The 20,466-nt window shown below is 39.2% G+C and overlaps 1 protein-coding gene across 8 annotated transcripts; it reads right to left on the bottom strand.

Annotated features, from left to right (window-relative positions):
- Positions 1-27: 27 nt before the first annotated feature.
- On the bottom strand, positions 28-20,082 carry LOC138042677 (uncharacterized). Of its 8 annotated transcripts, XM_068888630.1 has the most exons (4): positions 18,973-19,034; positions 9,765-9,828; positions 9,038-9,109; positions 28-4,371 (listed from the first exon to the last, which is right to left on the bottom strand). In XM_068888630.1, the coding sequence occupies exon 4, from the start codon at positions 4,339-4,341 to the stop codon at positions 1,903-1,905; it is 2,439 nt and encodes an 812-aa protein (XP_068744731.1). In that variant the 5' UTR covers positions 4,342-4,371; positions 9,038-9,109; positions 9,765-9,828; positions 18,973-19,034; the 3' UTR covers positions 28-1,902. The 8 variants fall into 8 exon arrangements, with proteins under 8 accessions (XP_068744731.1, XP_068744727.1, XP_068744734.1 ...); XM_068888626.1 differs by lacking the exon at positions 9,038-9,109 and having other exon boundaries at positions 18,973-19,033; XM_068888633.1 differs by lacking the exons at positions 9,765-9,828; positions 18,973-19,034 and adding an exon at positions 9,470-9,750.
- Positions 20,083-20,466: the final 384 nt, after the last annotated feature.

The raw sequence follows: 20,466 nt of genomic DNA, 5'->3' as shown, positions 1-20,466 counted from the left end.
ATGGGAAGAGTCATTTAAGTCTTCAGCGATGGCGCCATCGAAATGCTCATTTATTATTTACTCGTAATGATTAATTCATTCACATATTTGTTCATTTGTTCATTCCTTCTTTCATTTAGTTATTCATTTGTTAATTTATTCTAACGTTTCCGATTTTGGTAAAATTTCCGGTCACACAGGTAAAGAATAAATGCCGAGGAGGGTAATAATTATTACCATTATCATATTTCCTCTTCTCTTGTTAACAGGGATGCAGGGATGGCGCAGTGGTGACCGTGAGAGCACTCGCCTCCCACCAATGTGGCCCGGGTTTGATTCCCAGACTCTGCGTCATATGTGGGTGGAGTTTGTTGTTTCTCTACTCTGCACAGTAAGGTTTTTCTTCGGGTACTTTTTAAGTTGATTTGCATTAAACTGTTGATTTTAGTTTACAGTGTCCCCAATTAGTGCTCCAGCGCTTGAAGACAGGACACTTAAATAAAGATCCTTACCTTTTTATAAGTTTTTTTAAAAGTAATTCATATTACTAAATCCTGAAATGCAAACGCAAGCGACGCCTTCAATAAAAGACGAAAGAAAGGTTTGCAGACGAGAAAAGGGTACGCAGATGAAGCCGAGGTTTTTTTCAATCTTAATTTCCGCTTCCACAGCTGTGGCACAGACCAGTCGTTTTCACCTCGCGTTTGTGTGCTTCATATGTTTGAAATACAATCTATTCAATCACATTCGCATTCATGTTGAATGAACAAGATACAGGGAGAAACATCGATCCGTTTCACGGCCGGGAATGAAAAGATGGAAAGTTTTTGGAGCAAATGATCGAGGTTGTTTACCATTGACAAAAAGTTCCTGAATTCCTGTGGAAAATTCCATCGGGTGGAAAAGTGGTACAAAACACGATTTTAAGTGGTTCTATGACCAAAAAATCAGTTCTTCTTTTTATCTGGGTTTTGAAAATTGTGTTAACTAAACACTAAGTGACCCAAGTTTTAAGCCTTAAGTTGAAAAAGACTACGGTTTATTTTAATAAGAATTTTCCTATTTGATGGTTCGCCATAAGCAACTTTGAAATATTGACAGAGCTGGATCGAGGAGAAAATGCTGCACGGGAATTTCGGGCTTTCAGACTTTTAAACTCGTGTTTTGCATGCATAATAAGCTGCGTTTACAAGCTGAAATTTTAAGCCAGTGAGTATTAAAATGACATCACTTTTCCTTAGATCCAACACCCTGAGGTCGAATCGGTCAGTTTTGAATGTGAGTAATGGCGGACCGTGAAATCCAAAACTTAACTCAAAGCTCAAAATTTCGCCATTGGGGAGTTGCGCAAACACACTTTCAAAATCTGAAGAAAAAAGGCAAGTGTTTTTTTTTATCATGATACCACTTCAACTCAAGTCCGTTCGCCGCCCGGCAATTGCGATTTTACGGGCCAAGATTTAAAATATGGCCATGAATAGCCTGCATGGAACTAGTGAGACCTTCAAAAACTTGTAAATGGAACACACATTTCCATCAGAATGTTTCCAACGAGAAAACAAGACTACCTTTTCAGACGTCCCGCTGCCACCGGAAATTTTCCAGTGGAACTAACCTAAAGACGTGTTCCATTTACAAAGGAAACAGAATGTCCGGAAATGTTTTGTAAATGGTAAACAACCCGTGACCCACACGACATACCCCGGGGGTGGAAAGGTGGGTCGTTTTCCACTCTGTCCTTTAGAAACAGAAAGTAAGCAAGGAACGAGGGATATTCGATCTTATTATTCATCACTGTACTTCGCATCTCATTGGCAGCGGAAAGGCAAGAGCAAGAAAATGCGGCTTTAATTTCTCGCGCTGTCGCTTGCGCATGCGGTTTAATTTGCGTCGCACGTTTGAAACAGGATTTAATTTGTTTCTTTAACGAGACGACGGTGCCTTTCCCGATTGCAAGGGGAAAACCTTTTGGGACGGGATGGGCGATCGGGGAGAAATTGGTTTAAAAGAATAACGTAAATGCTCATTACTGTGTTTTTTCCGTGGGCTTTCAACGTCAGCTGGTGAAGGTGTTCCCGAGAAATACCCATCCTCCATTTCGTGGGTTGGTGTTCTTCGATTGGTGATAAGCAGTGGGGGAAGCAGTGTCCCTGGGCGGAGTCTGGGACTCAGTCGCTGTTGGCCGTGAGATGAGCTTGGGGGAGATTTCTCAGGCGTTGTGGTATCTTTCAAAGTCGGGGAGCTCAAATTAGGAGGACTTCCTCTGCCATGACTGGGAAGAGAACTTTCGTGCGGAAGACAGCTCAAAAGCAGATCCGGTAGGGCCTCTTCTGATGTCTCATCACGATTTCCTGTTGTAGTCAGTGTAGGAGTATGGCTTTTTTCAGAGGACACGTTTGTTATACTTGAGCTGTTTGACGGGTCTGTTGAGGGTTTAATGCGACTTTGGCTTCTGGATTGTTTGTCATTACCAATGTTACTTTTAGAAAGGAAACCAGCAAGCTCTTCCCTTTCTTCTACGTAGGTTTGCCTACTCTTTGAAGGTGAAATCACAGTCGGTCTCTCGTAGATTTTCTCCTTTGGCGAGCGTCGACCTATCTTTGAAGATGATATACTTGGCAACTGAACTTCCCCAATTTCACCCCCATCAAATTTAGCTTGAGCTGCATTTTGATGATCATTTTGACTGTTTTTTATTGTGAATTCTACCATTTCTGTTTCTTGAAAGTACTCGGACATGGATATCCAGTCGGTCAAATCGCTCTTACTCTTTCTAAGCTCGGGAGGGGTGAAGCCCCCCTCTGGACCCCCTTTAGTTGACAATTCAAACGCTGCTGGTTCTCCAGGTGTAGACCGTCTTTGTGGTACCATGGTACTGTTAGCTACACCCAAGCTGTGAAATTTTCCCATATCCAATGAGGACAAGGTGTATCTTCGAACAATTGAACCGTCTCGTTGATTCTGCTCGGATAAAATAGTAACTGGCGAGACCCGAGGTATTGACCTTTGGTTCAATGTCCTGGCCGCAGTAGTCTGACGCCCAGTGATTCGCGGTACGGGCGAGGATTGGCGATGCGTTCCATGCGATGTATGTTGGCTTATTTCTTCTCCTATTTTATCCAGATCCGCTTTTGTAGATTCCTTAGAGACGCTCGTCGTTCCCTCCTTCTGAGTCTTGGTTAAATCCAATTTCAGACCAGTAACATATTTGTTGGGAGAAGCTCGAGGCTTAAATAATCGCTCGCTCTGTGTTGATTTCTTTTCGCTTTTGACTTCGTCCTTCTCGCAATCAGTGTCTAATTCCTTCTTGCTTTCGTAATCCGCGAATGAGGCGCAAGTTTTATTTCCACGTTTTGCCATTTCCACCTCAGTAGCCTCTGAAGTTGCCTTTTGGTAAACATGTTCATTCGCAAATCGTCCAAAATCAACTTGGTCGTTTGCTGTACTGTAAGAATCGATTGAATCAAGAGAGGAAGAAAACGAATCTTGTAACGTCAGTAATTTCTCCAACTCAGGCAGCGTTTCAATGGCTGTATTTTCACCATCAGAGATCTGAACACTAAACCTCTCTTCTTCGGACAATGAGCGAACAGATGTTTTCCGCGGCTCACTTTTGTTGCCATTCGTTTCTTTGTCAGGATTTGTTTTCGTTTCCCGAGTATCTTCGTCACTGTTTAATATCTCTTGAATGTCCAAGGGGCCAAAATGGCAGACCGATCTCTTTCTTCGGCGCTCTAGTTGAGGTGATTTACAATGAACTCCTAGCTCACACCCCATTCGATAATTTAAAGAAAGAGAAGACTCCCCTTTCTTAGCCGCGTAACCGTGGATTTGGCTTCTTTGTGCTCTTGGTCCCATCAAAGGCCAGGACACTTTTCGCATGTCTTGTATAGAGGCCAGATACTCCTCGAGATGTTCCACCCGATCAATTTCACGATCATCGGCCAGCATGTTACCTCGACAAGCATTTATCAGAAGCCTCGTAGTCTCCAAATCTCCTGCGTTAATCACATAATCAAACACGGTATTATTTCTTTCGTCTTGCACCCAGGGACTCGCCTTGGCGTCCAGCAAAGCCCTGATAATTTGTTCGCCGGAGTTTGAAAGAGAAGCGTGAATAAGAGCAGTTTGCCCGTCAATGTCTTGCAAGTTCACCTTCGCCCTTTTTCCAAGTAAATAGTTTAAAACCTTCTGTTTTTCCTCTGCACCCGAGACTGAACGACAACAGAGCATTAATGGTGTCTCAAGGCGCTCGTTTCGAACATTCACCGATGTGCCTCCTTCTACGAGCATGCGCACCAAGCGGAGTTTGCAGGCTGAACTGGCTTGGAACAGAGCTTCAGATCCTTGTTTGTTGTTCATGACTGCTTAAAACAGTGAAAGATGTGTTGCCTAAGACAGAGAGGACATAAATGGTGACACTTTGGTCTTTCTTCCCACTTCATCATGAAAAAAAATTCAGTAGTATTAACTGTGGGTCCATTTAAGAAATAGGTCACCAATGAGATAATTGGTAACCCAATCGCTTAAGGGACGCTTCAGAGGAAAGACTTTTCTATGACGCAACGGATGTTGACGTCTTCCTCCTTGTCGATTATAGCATTTGCCATCGCCACACATTTTCTCAGTATCGGATCACACTGGCGTAGTAAGATCGTCATAGATTAAATCAGTCTTCTATATATATATATATATATATACACATATATAGGGAGAATGAAAAAATGAGTCGCTGGCGAACTTGTCACAGGTCTGGTATATTATAATCTCGTGTAAACGTTTCGCCCTTCGGGCTTCTTCAGTACACGCTAAAAACTAAAAACTAAAAATACCTGGTACAACTGAACTTGCGCTATTTATACAAAACCATGAACCAAAAGGTGTAAAATGTTTAAAATTACAAAAAAAATTTTATAAAAAATCACAATAATATGTCATGTAATATGTGCGGTTGGAATACATTAAGTGGACAATATGTGAGATAAGAAATAGTTAGCTCTATTCCGAAAAAGGCGTTAATCACCAGACATCGAAACTAATAATTTAATAATTTAAAATAAACAACAGGACTTTGTAAATCATGCAATCAGGTGGCCATATGATGAGCGCAAAACAAGATCCCAAGAGAAAGCCTCTGGAACCACGCCAGTACTAAAGACAACAGAACCCCGCCCAGGGGCCCTAAAAAGTAATAGAATCCCTGAACAGGGCCTGTGAGAATGCCGATCTGCACAGCGTAACTGGAAAAAATGTAAGAACAAATGTGATCTATGCAAACATTATCTTGTTGAAAATAAGATCTTTCACAGCGCCTGTACAGGCCGTTTTTATTCCATTAGACAGGATGTAAATTGTAGGTCGAAGAATGTCATCTATTTAGTCACCTGTAAAACATGCAAGATTCAATACGTAGGTTCAACATCGAATGAATTCAAGGTCAGATTTCGTAATCACAAATCGGCTATGATGACCAACAAGGCCACGTGTGAATTGGCCGTCCATTTCAATAGAAAAGAACATCACATGTCTGACTTTGAGTTCATTGTTATTGAAAAAATTGTTAATGACACTACTGATGATATGGACAAGGTTTTACTCACAAGAGAGGCCTTTTGGTGCGCACAGTTATGCACCCTCCAACCTTACGGCTTGAACAAAAGATCCGAGTTTAATTCCAAAAATAGAATAAGGTTTAGTTAATCATTCACTGGAGTAATTGTGCAACCAGTTGGGCTTTTTTCCAGTTACGCTGTGCAGATCAGCATTCTCACAGGCCCTGTTCAGGGATTCTATTACTTTTTAGGGCCCCTGGGCGGGGTTCTGTTGTTTTTAGTACTGGCGTGGTTCCAGAGGCTTTCTCTTGGGATCTTGTTTTGCGCTCATCATATGGCCACCTGATTGCATGATTTACAAAGTCCTGTTGTTTATTTTAAATTATTAAATTATTAGTTTCGATGTCTGGTGATTAACGCCTTTTTCGGAATAGAGCTAACTATTTCTTATCTCACATATTGTCCACTTAATGTATTCCAACCGCACATATTACATGACATATTATTGTGATTTTTTATAAAAATTTTTTTTGTAATTTTAAACATTTTACACCTTTTGGTTCATGGTTTTGTATAAATAGCGCAAGTTCAGTTGTACCAGGTATTTTTAGTTTTTAGTTTTTAGCGTGTACTGAAGAAGCCCGAAGGGCGAAACGTTTACACGAGATTATAATATACCAGACCTGTGAGAAGTTCGCCAGCGACTCATTTTTTTATTCTCCCTATTAACTTATCTGAGTCAAGACGTTTTGTATCCTTTTGGATCCTCCTCGCAAGTGGCATCACCGTTGGATACTCAATCTTTATCATTCTACTTATATATATATATATATATATATATATATATATATATATATATATATATATACCGTAGAATGAAGACATGAAACCCATCCTGTAAATCCACTGATTAATTATGTCGAATGAAAAACATGAAGAATTGCCCTGAGCGGGATTTGAACCCACGTCCCCCTGAACACCGGTAGGGTGTGATGACCACTACACCATCAGGACAACCACGCTGGCAACGCAGCTATCGAGATAGTGAATTGGCCTAACGTGAGTATCCCGGGATTCTTTCACGGGTGAGATGGGAAAGCCTAAACCCCTTCATAGCCTTAAACCTAAGGATCGACTAACGATTCACAGGCAAACACCAACTTAGGCATCAGCTAATCAGAGGGATCAAGTTAATGATGCAGGCTTATTTATATAGACCGTAGAATGAAGAAATGAAACCCATCCTGTAAATCAACTGATTAATTATGTCGAATGAAAAACAGTGGCTGTGAGGCTGAGGGTGAGAATCTATTTCGTCTTGAAACAAATTAACAGAGCCCGTTAAGCCTCCTGAATTTTTCAGGTGTCTCTAAAGTGACAATTGCTTAAATTATCCAGTTAAGTGCTAGGATCACATCTTTCGTCTCCAACCAGCACTTCAAACATACATTTCTTTCAATAAATTAATTATCAGTTAAATGACTTTGTCCGAAGAATCTCCTGCGCACGCGTAAGATTCCATTTCCCAGTCAACCTGTTTTCATCCAGTTCTTGATTTAAATTCGTTTTCATCAATTTTCAGTTGGCTTTTTAAACTTATTTCTCATTTATAGCCGGCATCTTTAAGTAACGAATACCTAATCTTTTCTGTTTTGCTTCAAAGAAGCAATCCGAAAAACCTAAACAATCTAGTCGATTTCCTAATAGATACTAAAGGAAAAAAGCATGAATTCATTTAACCATTTTACCGGAAATGATTTTTATGGTATATCTGGTTGTATTGTTGTGGTTCTTGGTTTAAAATTTTTCAAACCAGTTCAATTTTAATTTTTCTTTGTCTAATATTCTTTATTAAAATTAGAAGAAAAAGCAAAAACCAAAATTGAAATAGTCTGAAAATTTTTGATCCAAATATAATATTGGTTCTTGCCTATGATCTATTAAAGAACAGACGCACGATTCAGTGACGTCACCATCAGCTTTTATGCGAATAAGGTTTAATTCTTTATTATATAAAACAAATAGATTCCATGTTGCCGTGGGTCTGTTCAGTAATAGATCACAGAAGACGTCAAAATGTGGTAAGAACATCAGTGACACACTCGGCTATCGCCTCGTGTGCGACATTTTTGTTCTTACCACATTTTGACGTCATCTGTGATCTATTACTGAACAGACGCACGGCAACATGGAATCTATTTGTTAATTATATAATAACCCAAGTTATTCTCGCATTTGATTGGTTCTTGCCTATGATCTATTAGAGGGCAGACGCACGACTGACGTCACCATCAGCTTTTATGCGAATAAAGTTTAATTCTTTATTATATAAAACAAATAGATTCCATGTTGCCGTGCTTCTGTTCAATAATAGATCACAGAGGACATCAAAATGTGGTAAGACATGTGCCACATGTTCTTACCATATTTTGACGTCATCTGTGATCTATTACTGATTAATTAAGCCTTTCTAGCCTCGATGCAATAGGTGAAATTCAAAACAATATGATTTACTTTAAAGAGAGGTACCGAACAAAGTACACTGGAATGAATAGCACTAACCAATAAGTAGATGAACAAATGAAAAAAATCCGCGATACTGAACAGGTGCCCTCTGCATGATTGGAGAGAACGGCTCTACTTTTGCTTTACTCCCTCAGAACCTACGTTCATTCTTATAATCATTACTTTCAGTACGACGAGAGCCACTGAAACGCAGAAGGATGCTTCTCCTTCGTCTGTAAATTCAAAGAATATCCCGGTTTCTTTCTGAACAGGGCTAATTAAGAAAAAGAAGAAGCCTTCGCCGAATTCAATTGAAGTAATTTTCCCCAAGGCAACTCAGTACATTCAAGCGTAAATTTGGACACGGAGGTTATTTCGAAAATCAGTTTAAATGAATGGTGAAGATCATTACTGCCTTACGCTCGTCATTAGGCCACATATACTGTACATGAATTGAAGATACGAGAGAAGTACTTCTCCCTCTCCACCGCGGACTCCATATATATATTTGCCCATACACTCAGTTTTTGTATGTTGGACTATTTTTTATAAGACTGCACTTTTCCCGGTCCTCTCGATATTTAAAATCTGCAGTACGTGCCAATCCAAAAATTGAATGGGACTTGCTGACGTACTCTTAACGACAACACAGATTATGAATTATGGAGGTCTTTAGCTTGTTTAGTTGAACGTGACTCTGGTTAGACGACAGCATCATTCCCGGTAGAGCTGTAGATAAGCTCACAGATAGATTTCTCGGTCTGTAATTGTTTTTCTACGTCATATTTGCCACTGTTCTTTATCGACACTATATTGCCTCCGTAAATCCAGACAGGTGTTTTGCGCCAACACCATCCACGCGCTATGCAAACAACGGGTCGGTTGTCATTCTTCGTTTGGGCAAAAAAAGAAACGAAAATGGTTTTCCCTTAAATTGCTTCCATAAACAATTATGAACTAGATCACATAAAGATACGTATTTTGTTCACCATCAAACTTACAAATCCACATTTGTTAGTCGATGAGAAACTTGAGACAAGTTAATCATGGGTCTGTTAAATATTCGACAATGTCTGGAAAACAAAAATCAGTTTTAGGGCTGATTTTGTCGTCGCTCGACTCCCAAATTCGCTTTTTGTATTAAGATGATTTATGTTAAAATTATTGCTCTCATAATAGTCGTAGATTGGACTTGGTCGCTGTTAAGCTACGTTTGATAGTATAGAACAGACTATTTTTACAAAGGTTTTCAGAATTTCTCGAATACAATTTTTTGTTTCCTGACACGAGGTTAAATGTAAACAAAGGCTTCCAAATGTTTGTATATGACGGTAAGTCCGATCGATTTACTTTGTACCTTTCACTTACTTTGCTAGACGTATTCTTCATTTGATCCTTTAGAAAGATTTCAAAGTGCACAAATCCTTTCTTACCTTACAAAGTCTAACTAGTAATATTTGGAACTGAACACAATCGTTTTCTTCCTCGCATCAGGCTTTTAAAAGATTCCTTCTTGGCCCGATTGTAACTTTCTCTCACCTTCGTAACGCGCACTAGCAGAACTAAACGCCAAACACACACACACACACACACACACACAAAACTAACACGACTTTTGTTGACTTCAAAAGGATAAACGCTAATTCCTTTCGAACACCACTTTATGTAAAACAACCGAACGAAGGTTTTAAATTGCCATCATTATGGGTTTGAATATTTGCAACCTACCCCGGCCTGGCAGTGCAAAATGTCACTCCATAATTCTCCATCGCACGAATCCTATCAGCTGCATCTTCAGTACAACAGAAACAACAGCAAAAAAAAAAACCAAGATAAGCAAGCAATGAGAGGAAATAGCATGTAATACGTTGGCGTTGACAATGGTGCTTTTACGTACGTCAATAAAGGCCCCCGTTTTTAAAGTAGTCAGAGGCAACTTTAATCAAAGAAACTTTATTTAAGTGTAACTTAGAAAAATCCGGAGTTTTCTGTAACCATTCACGTTTCGCAATGATGGTTTTAAAAGGTCGTAAAAATGGTAATTTTCTGCGAAATTCCGGACAATGGAATAAAAATGTGGATTAACTCCCATAGTTTGCTTAATAAGATCTTTGGTGCAGGGGGCCTAGGTAGAATTAAAAGACTTCATAAAATTTTCGGTTGCCCTTTTCGCACGTTGCCTGGCAACCCGCGTACTAAAGATTATTTTCAGGTTCTGCAGAAGTTCCGATTTAGTTCGGCGTACGAAGTCCAAGTAAATACATCAACCAGAGTTATTTCACTCTAAAAATAATTATAATGGCAAACAGGATCTCTAGGGGTTTGACTTAATGGCGCTTGTGGTGCGTTGTGAACCAATTATTACTTTTGATTAGTGCACATCACTTTATTCAGCGTATATTGATGACAAAGCAAGTTTCAAATGAGAAAGATGTCAATCGAACGTAAGAATAGACACCCAAGAACGTTTTTCATGCTATTTTTATACAGTGGAAAACTCCGCAGGCTATTACAGTGTCATGATCCGATAAGTTGAAACCTGACACCGAAAGTGCTGAATATCGGACATCCGAGTGGCCAAAAAGTCCACAGGATGTTTTTTTTCTGGCCGTTCCCTTACCGTCGTCCGGCCGTTCGAGTTTTCGAACTGAAAAAAAAAGATACGAGGAAGGTAATGACATGAGACCCATTTTTTAAAACTCTTAATGTGAAATATAAACATGGGCTTTGCCCGTGTAAATTTTCAGTTTCAACTTCAACCCCAGAACACGTTGACGCGACACTCTTCCAAAGGAGACTCTTCTGTCTGCGTGTGGCTGCGGAGTACGTTTGAAAGTGGGGGGCTAGGTCTTGGTAAAAGGTATGAGTAGTGTAAATTCAAGCCAAAAACAACACTGTAAGAAAAAGTGGGGGGGGGGGGGAAGGAGAACTATACCCCCCCCCCCCCCCCCAATTGACTCTGATTTTCGTTTTGTTTGTTTTTGTACTCCGACCAACCGACCCAAAATTAGGAAAGGCATTCGACGATAAAGAGAGAAAAGAAGAGACAGACGCTGTTGATGAAACTCTGCACACTAGTCGAACCAAATACACATTGAGGAACGGTGTTGAAATTAATAAAAAGGATACTTTAAATTCACTTTTATGTCCTAACTTCATTGTTGGTCGACATTTCACGTAGCACAGCGGCCGTTCTCTTGAAATAAATTCACAAAATGTAACAAAACTCCTCTGAACGAACTCAATTGTTTTATGCAACGGCAATGTTATGGTACCATATGAAACACAAGAATTGCTTAACAAGATGCAATTGTAATGTAACGTAACCAGTTAGTGTACCAACAAAAGACCATCTAAACTGAACATCCTATATTTTTTCCGGCTTTAAATACTTCTAACTCCAACCTCTACCGGCGATCCCCAATTTAAATTCCCGGAATGATTTAAGAGCAGACTGAGATACCTTAAAATTCTTTATTTGGAAAGGTGGCAGTGAATCCCCCAAGATATTTTTCTGAGCTTTGCAGATAATTTTGTCTTAGCCTGCTGATCCCAGTTCCAGCAGTAAACAAAAATGGGGGTTATAGAGTTTCGTTTTTGATAAATAAGCATTTAAAGACAAAATATTAACAGGTAACGGGCTATGTGTTGATAATTTTCTGGTTGCTATGTTGATCAATTACGTCATAATTATGAGTGCATCTTGTCAAGCTGTGATTGGTTTTTCACATGATCCCGTAACAGACTATAACAATGCTGTGTTGTACAGTCACTTCCTCCTAATGAGACAGTCTCTTGAAATTGTTGAAACTAGTTTGAGCTACCTTAATTAACTCATGTACTCTCCGACTTTCACTCTATCCATCAATAACTAGGTCAGCGGTCTATCTAAGACCTTCATGTTACAACAAAGTCTAAGGTCAATTATTCCTTGGCTTATACCTGACGTCATGGCGGCCATGTTGGTATACTGAACAATAGAGTGTTTTCACTCACGTGATCAGTAACCTTGTTTTTCCACCGAAAAAAAGGAAAACGTTTGCATGATAATAGAGCTCAATTTCTAGAGGATTAGTTGGGTACACCAATTTAATATGGTCTCTTTTAGGGGTCAAAAAAAGCCTGGGCCACGCCCATATTGGTCTCCTTTAGGGGTTTAATTTAAAATTTCCAATCAGCATCCCTCCCCTTTTTAATAAACGAGTTAATAAAGGCAAATGAACCACTGAGATGAAAGGAAACATTGCGAGACTACTTATGGTGGTTCAGTTGCCTTTGTCAACTAGTTTGATAATTATCCTGTAGTTTTCGATAAAATTAACATCAAGGTCGCTTTCCTTAGTGTCATGTTGGTTTAAAGGCCTGGTCAAACGGATCCAACACTTTTGAATCCAACATGGTGCACTCATTTGGCCACCATGTTGGACGATGTTGAGTAATCTTGGATGCTGTTTAGCGAAGTGTGATTTCCATCTTGAACATCGTCTTCAACATCATTTTTCGCGATCGTTTCTTGTCTTCTGCCTAGAATTTTGTCTTCATGAAGACCAATGTGGCAAAGACACGGCGTTATATCAAACTCTCCTTTTATCATGGAGTGATCAGCCGGTACGTGCAGGGGCTATCTCGTCAAGTAGTGAAAAACTCGATCAATTGATTAGGGCAGTTACGTTTCGTTACCCGTCTTTTAAATACACCTGAGAAATATCAGAAGACTCACTAGGACTCGTCTTTCTCGAATTCAAGCTTTCGATCAAAGGCAATGCGGCTTAAGTAAACAGCACTGATAGCTACAGACCTCAAAATGTGTCCACCTACCCACCTCAGTTATAATTAAAAAGAAATTCCATCCAATACTCTCAGCTTTTCAGACTTAAACCGCGTATGTAGTGATGACACCAACTTTTCTTACAAATCGGAGGAAATTCGCCATCTCTTCAAAAAAACGTGGCTATTTCAACCCTGATGTCAGCGCGGTTTATATTTATGTATGACTTGCTCTTTGCAACATGTTATCGACTGGAAACACGGAATCGTGGTTAAACCATCTTCTCTTGGAATGGCAGCGAAGAGCACCGAAGTTGGGAATTCCTCCATTAACGGCTGGAAAGATCAGAATTAATGCATTATCATTTCAAGAAAATGAAGAAATAACTTATTGGACTACATTGTAAGGAATCACGATCAGCAAATCCACCGTCGCGTCGCAGTGGTGAGAGCACTCGCTTCCCACCAATGTGCACGTGGCCCGGGTTCGAGTTCCAGACTCGGCGTCATATGTGGGTTGAATTTGTTGCTTCTCAACTCCGCACCGAAAGGTTTTCTCCTGGTACTCCGGTTTTCCACCCTCCTCAAAAACCAACATTTCACATAATTTGTGGTGTTTGTTAATTCCAGTTTACAGTGTCCCCAGTTAGTGCTCCAGCGCTAGAACGACTAGACACTTATGGACGTTCGCGCTAATTGTTTGTGCGCAACGTAACTGCGCAGGTAACGCGACTGTAATATGTCACGCATTACTTCGAGCATTAGCGAAGTTGACGTTTGAAAACCTTTGCAGAAACCGTGGACGATAAGTCTTGCACAGCGTTGGATAAGAGAAGATCGTGATCAGTCAAAATTGATTAAAAATATTTAGGAAAGTCAAGTAGACTACTGCATGACTGATGTTCGCGTTATTTTTATCAGTCGTGCACTAGTCTACTTGACTTTCATAAATATTGTTCAAGCATTAGTTAAAATAACATGGCGACAAAAACGCCGGGGAAAAATTTCCAGGCCGGCAAAAGAATGGCACATTTATTTCCGAATCACCATGAAACGTTGAAGAGAAGTGAGCGGGAGGATGGAAAAGCTGTGGAAAAGGTAGCTGCTGATCGAGTAGTGGCTGAAAGTTTGGAAAACTTGAGGACGAACCGTTGCGTAAATTTAATGGGGCTGTTTCTTTTTTTAATGCTTTTATTACCCTACGAACTTAAGTTCAAAACGAATGTATGTTTTTGAAGTTCTTTTCCTTTACTTTCGTGAAAATAGAGCAGTATTTTCCTCCTCGTCGGCTTGAATAGTGCGGACCTGCGTGGAAGAAACCAGGGATTAAATTTCACAAAAACCACACTCCAGAAGACGAGCATGAGGGCAATGGAGAAATATTATACAAAACATTAACCAAATGAAGATGACGACTGCTTAAAACTTCGTTGCTGTGCTCGAGAAAGCTTTGTTTTGGGGTAAAAACCTTTCATCCCTTCAACGATCGATCCTCTCCTGGGTTCCAGTCCTTCCCCGACAGGTCACGCAAAAACGTGACAAACGAAGTTTTCCAAGAGCTTTGTAAAATCACATCGATTTTACTCCCTTGGATCATCGGTGACCCCTATTTTTTTAATCATGAATCACTTACTCTACTTACTATCTACAAAATACGATAAAATGAAAAAAATCTCACCGTAAGAAGTTGTCTTTTTTTTAAATTTTCCTTCCTCGTGCCATCGAATTCCGGTAGTGGTTGCAACCGATAGAGGTTACGAAAACGCTCGTCCAGGATGAACTCTACTGTTTACGACATCCCTAGCGGCATGAAATTATCTTAAAATCCCACCCCTAAAAACTTATGCACGGAAAGCTTCACTCTAACAGTTTATTTTTAGGATTTTCGATGGATGAGCAGATGAGGCTACCTTTCGTTATTATGACAGATTTATCGAAATTAAGGCATTTTTCCACTGCCATTTTCTCTGAAACAAAGTCGGTGACCCCCAATTTTTTTTTTATTTTTGGAGTAAGTACTTTATGACCTAACTCTAGGCGAGAAATGAAGGAAATCTCACCGTAGGAAGATTTTGGCGCGAACGTCCTTAAATAAAGTTCCTTTCCTTTTTTACCGTGCTAGCAGCGAAACTATCTCGCCTTGTTGTTTCTACAATTGTGAACTGCTTGGGTATAAAATAAATATGGGTTGCTTTCTTATTAATTAAGGAACAGTTTGAAGTTCAAACAACTACGTACCACGCGTAGAAACTTTATTTCCCTATTGAATTCACTGCAGACGTAGCTAAAAGGCTTCATAGAAAAGCACTCGAAATGAAGATATTCTGCTGTTTTTCTGATCGAAATCCACTTAATTTCAAAGGATAATCCTCCTCGAGGATCTGCGAAGTGGTTTTTATTTCCCTGACAAAATTGTTCTAATTTTTGTCGCGAGTACAAAAATAACTCAACGATACTTGCACATATATGGAAGTAGACACTCCAAATTCCCGGATAACAACAACAACAACAAAGGCGCGCAATGTAAAGTGGGTGTGTAAGGTTCTAACTTTAATTACTTCAAGAAAGTTGCCTATTTTTTTTAAGGGGCTGAAACACATATATTTTTAAACTGCGTTGTAATGCCTCTAAGCGAGAAAGATGATCTTTCAGTTGCTTGGTTTTACCGGCTGTCACTTTTAAATGAGGCACGTTAGGGTTGTGGGCGACCGTTTCTGAGCATCATAGAGACGTCGGAAATAATGACAAGATTGCACGCCTAAAATTGTAAGGGCTCGGATACTGTTACAAGCGAGAACGAAGACAAGTTGCAATCTTACAATAAATACACCACGTTTTCTTACCTTTATAGCCTGCCTCACGACTCGTTTCAAGGCCACCCTCGTCCTCTCCAGCCAAAAAAGGCTCGGTGTCAATGGCCTTTCTCTTTACCGAGGTAACAAGATGAGCCGAAAAAAATCTAGAGCACAAATTGTGTATTCTTGGGTTTTTTTTATTTTATCGTGTTTTGTTTTGTTTTGTCACATTACTATGCTACCACCAATAGGGATGCTCCTTTGTACCACGTAAAAATCCTTCACAACCCACACTTCCTTAATTAATCCGCTCAAGCGACAAGACTAAGGCTAGAAATGTGTGCTCTTCCAATCTCTTCACTTTTATCACTTTTATAACTGTTACAGTTGACAATACCCAGTTTTCTTGCTTCAAACACCCATCAGGGCAGCATCTCAGCTTGTTTATAACAAACCATCTTCCATACTTTACCAAGATCTCATCTACTTGTAAACCATAATTCTACTATAAATCAACCACTGCACAAATTTGTAAAGGTGCAGTTTCACTGATGACATTGTGGGTTTAATTTCTTTCCATTTGTGTGCATAAATCATAAACAGTCTTAAGACGCTAACCAAGGCCCACCCAAAGCTCTGGAGTGTTATTATTTTAGAAAGTAAGACCGTGAGGGCGAGCTTGCTTTCATTGTTGAATAGAGAGAGGTACAGAGAATAAGGTCAGTCTCCGCGACTAATCCAGTGAATGCAGGTCCGCGTTTGTGCAGTAGGGACATAAATTAAACCGTGGAAAAACCAAGGAGCCATGGTGTAATTTACGGTATTGTGCAAGACGTTAAAAGTATATTTATTACATCTAATGGTAAATAAATCGAGCAGGAAAACACATTAGGAGTTAACAGCTGGGTCCGTGTTTTAGGATACGGCAAGCCAAATTGGCCAATCATAGCGGGCGCACTATATGACGGGTACAATACAACAACTTAGAGACCTCGAAAAATTACAGCACAATTTAAAAAGTCGCACTAAATGTGTTTCTTTTGATCCCTGGTATATATAATCTAAACTGAATTGCTTTCTCTTGGATTACTGGTTCTATTTTTCTACAGCTGTTGGTAATATTTTCCCAATTAATGGGGTTGGGTCCCCGACTTGCTTTGCTCTCAGTTTCATATTCAATAAACAGATTAGACGCAAACTTTCATTTAAAACCTAAATAGCGCTCACTGAAAGGCACGAGAAAGTAAAAATATTGAACTATAAGGGATTTATCCCCCAAGCACCCACTTTCTTCACTAACGAAAGGAACGCAATTGAATGTGTATGCGGAAATCTATTTTTGGTTTCTTCATTATGTGGACCACAGCAAAATGATTTGTCGCCCACACTTCCCACAAATAGAGGAATTAAGAGCCGGATCAATCTGGCATAAGCGGCAAAGCATATCTGGCGGGAGGGAATGGTTTACGTCGTGAAGGACATTTTCGCGAATCTTAACTTGAGTAACGGTAAAACCGATCCTCTTATATAGCTTTCTGAACGATGACGTTCAACGTTTCGATGTTGATACCGCCCCGCCGCAGGATCAATCTGGCATAAGCGGCAAAGCTATGGGGCGGGAGGGAATGCTTTACGTCGTGAAGGACATTTTGATGAATCTTCGTCTCGATGTTGATACCGCTCCGCCGCCAGTGTAAAGCAAATGTTTTTCCCTCCCAAAAAAAACGTCGCTACACATTATCATAAATGACAGGTGTTAAGGCAAGAAAGTTTCGACAACATAACACAACTACATCTAGCCGTATATAGAAAGATTTCTTTTGTGCTGAAAACACAAGAACTGTGCAAGCATAATTTGCACAGGAAAGTACATTGATCCTATGTGAAGTTCTCTTAAGTCCCGAGTGCCATATTTTTCTCTGTTTCTTCAAAAAGAAAGACGTTTCAAAGACTAAAACTCAGTAAATATTCTACCTTTCTTTATCTTAACTGAAAAGGGGTATTTAATGGTTTTTGCGAGAACGAGAGGACTGTGTATTTTTAATATGAGCGGTGATCACAATACCGAGTAACGAATTGTTCTTCTAGAGAGCAGTAACAATGGCGAAAATTTGCAAGAACGAGCAAAGGATGACTGGTTTAAATTTTGTAAGCAAAACAAGCAACGATCACTTGAAAATTTAAAGGACTATTCGACAATTTCAAACGTCCAGCTTTCTAGAGCAAGAAGAATTTTCTGGACAGCCTCAGTGGACCAGGTTTTTGAGGCCATTTTTTTTTCTAATTTTCATGAAGCTCTTCGGCCCAAAAAGATATTCGTGAAACTTGGATCCACATTTTCCGAAAACAAGTCCTTCATATGTTTTTAAAGTCAGAAAACATAATACAAACTTCATGCATCCTTTTGAGGATACAGAGAGTGATATGGCAGAGGAAGACTCTGTGGTTTGTCGAGGCTCGGCTCTCTGCCGTTCTCATCGGCAAATTGCCACTGTTAGACTTTTGGAGAGAGAACTTCATTGAAATTGACAACATTATTTCGAACAGTTGGTGTATATAGGAAGTCATTTCACCCTCTCAGTATTTTACGCATTTTTCGCCTTAATTTTAAGCTCCTCGAAGTTGAACTCCTGTCTGAGTTTGGGCCAAACGCAGCGCTTATATCATTTCAGGGCGTTATCAAGTCGATACGGTATGCGTCCTATATAGTATAACGGTAGTTTTTTCTCTTTATAACAACACCTAAGTTCTATGAACGTTTGACACAAGGCATTTTTTCACCACCAGCTGTTCTTAAATTTAAAATATGCGTAGGGATTGTTAATAATTTCCTATATACTGCTATTTATATATATATTTCTTTTTGTTGTAATATGAATATTCATATGCTAAAAGATGTCCTACATACAATTAAGGGCTGTTTTACATTTCGTAGAACGAAATGGCTTCGAAATGCTATTCCGTCCCGTTTTGGTTTTTAAAAAAATATATATCAAATGTTCTTTTTTATGTGCACACGATTCATTTTCCGCTCCAAACATTAACTTACTCAGGATGAACATATGCATCGAAATTATCGATGCGAAATATTTCTTTCAATAAAATAATGCACCTGACAAATGAGTCTCAAATGTGTTTCGAATTTTAGCCTGAAATAGCGCATCGGCTTGTTAAGTAACTCGTCCTTAATTTCTCGGGCTTATGAGAAGAATGAGGGTGAAGATTTGTCATATTCCAGTGCGTGGGATACACAATGATGTTTTCGATTTCCGAATTGGAATCGAAATGTTCAGTATTTAAGCCTATGAATATAAATGGATATATATCAGTGTAACAGTGTTACTTTTACAATATTTTGTGACTCCAGAACATACCTGATTTTATCCACTTCCGATTAGTGTGAAAGAGTAGCTATCTAGTTCTATCTACTTGTGTATATGCCTTGGAGGTGACTTAATCAAATCGTCAATTATAAGATGCTAGGCTGAGAAGAGAAAATCGTCTCCTCGACACACCTGTCGAGCTCTATATTTTTTTGGGCTAATTAAAAGTACCAGACGGCGTCAGTTAAAGAAAGTGCTAGTACTGACAAGGGATTGAATATTCATATTTTTACAGAAACACGCAGCAAATATTGAAAAGTTTAAATAATTGCTTCTGCTTTGGACTTAGGAACTTGTATTTATATATTCGCAGGTGGAAATCAAAACTTGCTTCCATTTCAGCATAAAACCGCGTGGTGAAAAAACGAGCGAACGGAATTTTTAAAAAAAAAACACGATTCTTTTGTCCCTAACTAAATATCATATGTTCTTGTTTTTATCCAAATTGTTTAAAAGGCCTTAAACGCCCGGTTAAGGACATATAACACCGCTCTTTAATGGTTTAACTGCAGGGTTAATTTTCCACCATGGTTTCAACAGCAAAAGATAAGCGATCGATTTTACTGATCGAGTCAACTTGCATGGATGCGCTGCAAGATACCTTTAGTTGTTAAAATGATAAAATTCGTCTTTTTTCACACAACTTACCTTCTATTCTATTCTCATCTTCTTATTTTTCATCTTTGAGAGAAATTGCAGACGGACGTAGCAAACAGTTATAGGACGATCAACTATACAGAAATGTCAAATTTATATTGTGCTTGACTATGAATATCATGGCATAAAAGCTCATCAAACTGGACATACTTAATTTCTTCGGATGTTTTTTTTACAACTTGTCATATCGATTGTCGCTTTGATAGAAAACTTCGATGATCATTTGAAGTAATGATCACTTTGAACGCTGCACCAAGCTGACAAAGACCACTTAAAACGAGTTGAAAATTGAACTGTCTTTCCGTCACACTCATCATAATCATTGTCTGCTGGTGATTTGCCCGACGCTGTTGGTTATTAGCTTTTGTATTGATGTCGGTTTGATTGATTTCCAAGGCCCTATTCTGGAAAACGCTTGAAACATTTTGATATTACTGTCGCAAAATTTTGTCTGGTCAGTGAATCTTGATATGATATTATTTTTCACAATTACCATATATTAAAATTGACAACAGAGCATAAGCGATTTCACTGAAATTTTTTTAAAAAATTCACCCTTATTATTTATCATTGCAGCATGCGTCACAACCTGCTGTGGACAAACCAAAACATTTATTGAACAAGTTAGAGATCTTCACTTATAGTCAAGTAAACAACCTGCCCGAATCTATTTCACTTTTATTTCACGAGGCAATCGTGCAAAGGTACGTCAAGTTTTTTCTTCCCTTTTTAATCTCGAGTCTAATTGCATCAGTTGTGAGGATTTTATTCTAGTGCCTCATTAAATGATAATTTTGTAGTCACTCGACGTCACCCGTGACAGCGCAT

Source organism: Montipora capricornis, chromosome 3 (assembly GCF_036669925.1).
Source record: "Montipora capricornis isolate CH-2021 chromosome 3, ASM3666992v2, whole genome shotgun sequence".
Classification (NCBI taxonomy): domain Eukaryota; kingdom Metazoa; phylum Cnidaria; class Anthozoa; order Scleractinia; family Acroporidae; genus Montipora; species Montipora capricornis.
The sequence above is the reverse complement of the archived record's forward strand: the minus strand, read 5'-3'. Positions and strand labels throughout refer to the sequence as shown.

Bases quoted from the DNA above. Each gene is read 5' to 3' on its own strand.
- LOC138042677 (XM_068888629.1), bottom strand. From the start codon at position 4,341: ATGAACAACAAACAAGGATCTGAAGCTCTGTTCCAAGCCAGTTCAGCC.